The 8,043-nt window shown below is 37.5% G+C and overlaps 1 protein-coding gene across 1 annotated transcript in view; it reads left to right on the plus strand.

Annotated features, from left to right (window-relative positions):
* Positions 1 to 8,043, plus strand: part of lmo7b (LIM domain 7b) — a 38,019-nt gene that overhangs the window by 21,277 nt on the left and 8,699 nt on the right. Inside the window, exons 14-18 of the mRNA XM_016490301.1 lie at positions 627 to 1,044; positions 2,697 to 2,963; positions 3,258 to 3,372; positions 5,859 to 6,020; positions 7,275 to 7,441. Of these exons, the coding sequence (XP_016345787.1) occupies positions 627 to 1,044; positions 2,697 to 2,963; positions 3,258 to 3,372; positions 5,859 to 6,020; positions 7,275 to 7,441 (1,129 nt within the window). The remainder of the gene's footprint in view (positions 1 to 626; positions 1,045 to 2,696; positions 2,964 to 3,257; positions 3,373 to 5,858; positions 6,021 to 7,274; positions 7,442 to 8,043) is intronic.

An 8,043-nucleotide genomic window follows, 5' to 3' on the forward strand; every position in this document is an offset into this window, starting at 1 on the left:
TGAGAAGGCCCCCCCCCCCCCCCCGTCCCCCAAAAAGGGCAACTTGAGCACTACTCAGGATTTTCTAAGTCAAATCTTTCCACCTTTAGTCTTTATTGTTATTTCTGTCTTCTGGCATCAGGCCAGCAGGTACGGATAGCCTTGTCTCAGTTGGTAAACAACAGTGTTTAATTTTCACTTTTCACATCATTAAACTACACTACAGTTCTAGCATTTCAAATGACTTCACAAAAACATTTCCTATTCCTATTTATTTCCTAATGTGTACCAAACTACTGAATTTATCAATGAAGAAAAGTTAGCTATATTTATAAATCAACATCCCCCAAGATTAATAAATGCTCTAAAAATTTAGTTCGTAATACTTAGTGCATTAACTGATGTTAACAAATTGAATGTTATTCTAAAGTGTTACCACTTGGTGTTCACTTGTGGATAATGGAGACATTTGGTAGTTACACCTGTCCTCCAAGCCCTCTCCACCCCCCGCTCCCCTTCCCACCCTTTAGTTCACAGGTAACCATTAACAGCCATGTGCTTTCCAGTAGAGTCCTGCCCCATCCTTAAACTCCTGCCCTGGGATCAGATCAGCCATTCACTCCAGTTGCCGGTTCACTCTCTTCCAGCTCCAACATGCCTGGACCCATGAGTGATGCGGGCTCCAGTGTCAGCAGTACTGGGTGGTCCACCACCTTGACTTTACCCCTCACGAACGGGACATCTGCTCTGACCAGAGGCACTGACGCAGAGACGACTGACTCAGCTGGTGAATTCTTCACCCCTCCATCAGCTGTTGTCTCTGAACAGAGTTCACTGACCAGCCTGGCTACCATGGATCCAGAACCGTACGAGCAGCAGAGTCCAGACTTCAGCTGCCGTGCAAGCCTCCTGGAGAGCTTTTATGCAGGGAGAGCACGCGTATCTGCCACTCTACCCAGAGGTTTCAGAAGGTCAGAAGGTTCCTCGCGCCTCTTCACGGGCGTCACCCCACGTCCATTTGGAGCCAAACCCTCGAAAGTGTCTTCACTGCCCAGAGTATATTCAGTAAGTGCCCATTATTAGCCTTGCACAATAAAGATGACATATTCTTTTATTCATAAAAGAAATCAGATTAAAATGTCTTCATGTGAGTCTGGATTGGAGTAGAGGCTTTTAATTCAGATTTTTGCTATCCGTGTCCATTTCACATTGTGTTTAGTATCTCATTGTTTGATTCATAATGCAGCAACTGCGGTACTTTCTCTGTGTAGTGTAGTTTACTTTTTCTTTGTACCCTGAATATTCCACTCCATCAGGACCATGAATTCATATTAATAAAACTGCTTATTTCATGCCTAAAAGGTTTGACATTTGAACTTATTTAAAAGCTTAGTTTTTGTAAGGATGGGCACAATTACCTGAGTACTTAAAAGTAACATCAATGATCAATCATGAAAACAATCACACAATTTAAAAGTGTATTTTCTGATTGGTTATGGGACCATCTTGCATGGTACCTTGAGGTTTGATTGGTTAGTGTTGGAACAGTATGCATCTAGACTGAAACGAACTAAAGTGAAAGCGCGCAGTGATACCTGGAAAGTATGCGGTGGTCATTAGTAGAGCTAAAGAAATTCTTCTTTCAAATTTATTTTTTAGTGATATTCTTAATATATTTATATATTTGCTTTGAAATGGCTTACATATATTCAGTTAGAAGACATATCACCCAAATAGCCATTATACTAGCTATTTGTCTTATTTTGACTCAGACAGTTTCAAATTATTGAATATTTTCGATTAAGCGAAATCAAGGAAATGAACCCAGTCTTATCATTTTGTTTTTATTGAAGTGCAGATTAGAGACATTTAACATCTTCGTCTTATCACTTCCATATTCACCAGTCATGAGACAGAAAAAGATTGCAGTACTAGTGTAATGCTCTTATGGAAATGTAATGGTCAGTTAAAAAGGTGCAATACAATTATTGTAATATTCATGATATGACTTCATTTTAGATCATCAGTAATCACTGTATATATAATGACAATATTACCCATCATTTACTTCCAGTAGCACTTGCAGTATACTTTTAAGCCCAGAGTCTTACCTTACAGTAACTGTTAGTTTCTAAATAGTAGCTAAATGGTTGATAAACACACCCGATAAAGGAGTGGGCGATGAGGAAGAGTGGTAGTTTGTTCAGTGTTCCGTGTGTGAAGTTTAGTGTTACTCCTCATCACCCGATCATCTAGTGGCTGGCTTATTAATAATGGATAAAGCCACTACTACTGCTCTGCACTCTGGGTGCTTTGTGAAACCCAAGCTGTGACTTTGTTGTGTGTGTGTGCTCTTTTCCATGACGAGCTTCTCAACCGTGCATGGTCACACGCAGTCTTTGGTCACCGTATCTCGAACAAAAGCAATAATGTATTCTCTGTATCAGTCATTTATATGAAGACCTGGAATCTAATAATATAAAATATAACATAAAATAAAATAAATAGGGTCATATTCCATTGAGACATATTCCTTTTTTTTTTCCAGTGCTCTTAAATACATAGTCCTAATTTCATTTTAATGCTCTTTCTTCATAAATGTCTTTATAATGCAGTCTGCTGAGTCTCAATATCAAACAGAATTTGGCACTGCCAGTGCTGAAGTGGTTGTAGAGGGAAGTAACCACTTTATTTGTTTTTATCTTGGGTTTCTGCAGATGGACGACTCTCATAAAAGCCTGATCAGCGGGAACCGAGACCATTCAATCATCCCCTCTTTCCTTAGTGGTCAAGGAAAGGTCACAGCCTCTGCTGACATGGGCCACTTTCGTTCAAGCACTCATCCAATCAAGAAGGAAGAAGAAGAGAGAAGAGATGGAAGGTTGTCAGCGCCTCCAATTAACTCGTTTGTCACTAAAGTGACTATGGCCGCCTCCAATATACAAACATCTCCTCCTGCGGTCTCTGAAATCAGGGATATTAAGGTAGGCTGCTTGACAATCTGAATTGAGTAAATTAAATCATGACGTCCAGGATATCCTTAACCTACCTAGAACACTCAGTGGATGAAAACAGTTCTATATTCTTATGAAATAATAATACAGTGTGCGCTGTAAATATACATGTATACAATTACTTAATGTTAAAATGAGTTCTCAGAAAATTGGTTTAGTTTTGTTTGTGTTATACAGACTGGAGCAGATTTCTTGAAGATGGTGTCATGGGATCCTCAGGTGTCACATTCTCTACCTGTGTATCTCTCTCTCTCTCTTTCTTAGGTGGGTCAAAGTGAAATGCGAGTCTGTTTGAATCAGAAGCCAAACAGTGGGAGAGACTTTGGATTCAAGGCTCACTGGGACTCAACTGGTGCTTGTGTGAAATCTGTTCAAGCAGGTAAGACTTATAATTTAAAATGGTTCCAAGCAAACGGTTTAGCTATAATTAATAGAGGTTGAAATATAATATATGGTTATAAATATGGTTGTTTCAACCATACAGAATCTATGTTTAGAGAAATAGGGTGGTGTGCGTTTATGGATAAATGAAGATGTGGAGATGAGATCTGTGCATTTAGCATTTCTTTGAGTAAAAATAAAAAAAGCTTAATAGCTTAAAAGTTTTCTCAATTTGCTGCTTTGGGAATTCATGATGAATGGTGTTTTTTTTTGGCATATTTATTTCGTTTCTTTCATTTTTGATAACGCAAGGAGTGTTTTTTTGCACTTTAATTCCCATGTGCGCTTCTGTTCAGCCGCACTGTGTCATTCTCCGGATTCTGGAGTGAGATTGAGATGAATGATTTATAGAGAACAGTGAAGGTGTTTCTTACTGTGCATTAGTCTGATTGGTTAAACTGAAGAAGTCCTGTAGGGAGTCTGGTCCTGAGTTTAGGATTTGTCCTCATGAATGAGAGGAGCTTGAGCATTCAACTGTGACCAGTGCGCTTAAAGAAGCAGGTCAGGGCAGCCATGCATGCAGGAAATATAACGTAAAGACCATCTATGTTATATTAGCTTTCATCTGTTTCATTGTACAGAAGAGACTGAGAGCGTTTGGTTCTGACACTTGGGATCCTTTTAATCAGCCGTATCGTGTGCTGTTATGAGACAGGCTGAGGTGTAGAAGGCTCAGGTTGATCTCCTTCCCCAGAATTCCACTAAACACACTAACCTACATGTAGAGCCTCATCAATGATGTATGTTCTGTTGTTTTCAGTAATATTTAGGGCTGTCAGTCAGGTAATATATTATGATTAATTTGTTGAAGTTAATGTATTTTGATCTTTTTACAGAAGGAAAACCTGAATGCACAAAAAAAAGCATGAATATTGGCAATTAAATTTGGTAAAATGTATGTGTACCATTATTGAATACATTCAAGACATCTGGCTAAGGTAGATTTCCGCAACAGTGCTCTTGTCTCACGTGCACAGAAATAATTGAATCCATATATGAAATAATGAAATATCTTTCCCTACACTTTCTTTATGAACTTGCATGTGCTGTGAAAGAGTAAATGTAATTATTTATTATTAATGTAAAATAAATTTAGAAAAAAATAGTGAAGATGTAAATATTACAAATAACACCCTAACTGGCAGCCCTAATTCTGTTCTAAAACCAATTGTTTGATTAGGTTAACACCTATTGGTATAAAAGCTTGTTGATTTTATTAATCTCCAAAGGGCAATTTGTTTAACTAGTTAAATACTTTGTGGGCACACATATTTCATATACAAATACTAGGGAACAGGTGAGGACATTCAGTAAAGAAATATGGTGAGCTGTAGCATGAGAATAATACGATTAGAAATGCACATAAGACTGTATACAATTAAATATATTATGGAATTTTACATCAGTATTTTCACCAGCTAAAAAATGGTTTCAAGTCAGATTTCTATCTTTTGCTGTAGTGTGTCAGTAGGAAATATCAGTTTACATTTCCAAACATTCATTTTGCCATTATTTGTAATAATCCAGTGAGATTTTTGTTTGCACAGGGAGTCTGAAAACAGCCAGTGCTGTACACAGAGATCTGATCTCACCATCATCCAGTCTGTCTGGAATGACATGAAGAAACAGAACAAACTGAGACGGACTAAATCCAGAAGAACTGTGGCAACGTCTCCAAGATGCTTCAAGAAACCTACCTGCAAAGCTACAGTACTGTTAAAAGTTTTAGGCACTTGTGTAAAAATGCTGTAAAATGAGGATGCTGTCAGAAATAACGTCATAAATAGATTTTCTTTATCAATTAACTTTTAACTATTTATAACTAAATTAAATCAACATTTGGTGTGACCATCCTTTGCATTTAAAGCAGCTGTTGCCTTAGGTGCACTTGTGCATAGTTTTTCAGGTAGTTAGGTCTCTTGAAGCATCTTGGAGACGTTGCCATAGTTTGTCTGGATTGAGTCTGTCTCAGTTTGTTCTGTTTCTTCATGTTATTCCAGACAGACTGGATGATGGTGAGATCAGATCACTGTGTGGAGCACTGGCTGTTTTCAGAAAAATCTCACTGGATTATTACAATTAATGGCAAAATGAATGTTTGGAAATGTAAACTGACATTTCCTACTGACACACTACAACAAAAGATTTGCATTTTTTTTTATCTGGTGAAAATACTAGTGTTCTAATAATTTTGGCCACCACTGTACAGATATACTGTACACTTTTTGACCATCCTGTTTACACTTCAACAGATTGTTTCACACGCCAATGAATGCAAACCCACGAGAGCAAGATTTGTATTCAATACAAATCTAAAATGTCCTGTTGTTCCAGATCTAGAAGTAAACCTGATTATGTACTCTCACAGTTTGACTTGAAGGCACAGCCTTGTCCTGCTTCATCTTCTTACTCTGCATCACACAGGCAGCCCAGCAGAGTTGTGTGGTCTGCTGATGGGTGATGAGATTGTGGCACTTGGTGGATGCAGGGTGGCTGAAATAAATTATGAGCAGTTTAAGGGCAGTATGAACACAGCACAGCAAAAGGGCACTTTACTGATGGACATCCGACGACACGGCCAGAACGGTGAGGATGTGGAACCTGTCTGTGAGAATGTAGCACTGTTAAAGGAATACTCCACCCAAAACTGACCATTTGCTTTAACTTTACTCACTCTTGGGTCATCAAAATGTAGTTGAGTTGAGTCAGAACAGATCTGAAGAAATTCACATTACATCACTTGCTCGCCAACAGATCCTCTGCAGTGAATGGGTGCCGTCAGAATGAGAGTCCAAACAGCTGTTAAAAAAAAAAAGATCCGAAAAGCTGTGCGTTTGTAAAAAAACAGACCATTAAGGCGTTTTTAACTTCAAACCGTTGCCTCCATTGCTAAAAGACAAGTCATCTATCCATAATAATGCTTCCACCAGTGTAAACGCAGTGCTTGGTCTGTGCATATTTCTCTCCTGGTTCAGACAAGATGACTTTTTTACTGGAGAAAGCAATATTATGGATGGAGGACTCATATTTTAGCCGGAAGCTATGGTTTGAAGTTAAATACATCTTAATGATGGATTTATTTCATACAAACACACAGGTTGTGGATTAATTATATTACTTTTGGATTATTGTGATGGTTTTATGAGCTGTTTGGACTCTCATTCTGACGGCACCCATTCACGGCTGAGGATCCATTGGTGAGCAAGACATGTAATGATAAATTTCTCCAAATCTGTTCCCATGAAGAAACAAACGCATCTGCATCTTGGATGGTGTGAGGCTGAGCAAAGTTCATCTATTTAAACAGCATCATTTAAAATGTCATTTATTTTTTACATTTTTATTTTGAAATAATTTAGCGTTAACAACAAATGAATGTTTTTAACATTGTCACACTCACAATCAAATAGTAATATAAAAAGTCTGATTTAAGAAGCACTTAAAATATATTTCTGGCATGGTTCCTTCTGCTTCTGATTTTTATGAGACCAGAAAGTCAAGGTGCCATTCCAGATTCAGATGCTTTATCTGTTGCTTTGTCACTGTGGGAAGGTGGTCTATCTGTCTGTCTGTCAGTCAGTCTCACTGTCAGGTCTGAATAATCTGCGGGTTCACTGTGCTTCATTTTTTTTTTCCTTTACCACTGGATCAATAATCTTTGTTTCAATTTCATCAAAGGGAATAATTATGAGCACACTTTGATTTCATTAATGGACACATATATGACAAAATATTTTTACCCACTTAAAATTCCACTTTCACAAATCACATCAACGCTAAATCGCAAGTTCACTAACATGTGACTTGGCATTTCTGATGTATGTTTTGGGTACTGGACAGACTGGGGCAGTGACCAACCTTTCCTACCGTACAAGAGCCATAAGACCATCAATTTGACCAGTGCCAATTCAACACTTATAGGGCGGCCCGAGCAGTATGTCTCGATTAACACAACCTCTCAAGTAGAGACCATGGTGAAGACACAAGTCAACGGACAGCCTGCTAATGTGAGTCAGGACAGGAGTATAATGAATGTGGTGGACTGTGGGAAATCAATCAGTTTAGCTGTTGTTGTTTAAATGTTGTCATTTTTAATACTTATCTCCAAGTTGGTAATTCATCTGTTTAGTGGTACGTTGAATGTTTAAGGGAACACTGTCGTTCAACAGGATCAATAATAATTTGTTTGAAGGAAATTAATGCTTATATTCAGCAAGGATGCAATAAATTGATTAAAAGTAACAATAAGGACGTTTTATAATGTTACAAAAGATTTCTATTGCCAATAAATGCTGTTCTTTTCAACTTTCTCTTCATGAGAGATTTCTGGAAAAAAATGTATCGCTGTTTCCACAAAAATAGTAAGCAGAACAACTGTTTACAACATCGATGATAATAATAAATGTTTTTCGAGCATGAAATTAACATATTAAGAATGATTTCTGATGGATCAACCTCGCTGAAGACTGGAGTAATGGCTGCTGAAAATTCAGCTTTGTATCAGCAATAAATTGTATTTTAAAATATATTCAAATAATTTAAAACTGCAATAACAAATTTTATTGTATTTATTTGACTTTAAAAAAAATAAAAAAATAAAAAAAATAAA

The sequence above is a fragment of the Sinocyclocheilus anshuiensis genome, unplaced genomic scaffold (genome assembly GCF_001515605.1).
Source record: "Sinocyclocheilus anshuiensis isolate Anshui unplaced genomic scaffold, SAMN03320099.WGS_v1.1 scaffold442, whole genome shotgun sequence".
In the NCBI taxonomy this organism is placed as follows: Eukaryota; Metazoa; Chordata; class Actinopteri; order Cypriniformes; family Cyprinidae; genus Sinocyclocheilus; species Sinocyclocheilus anshuiensis.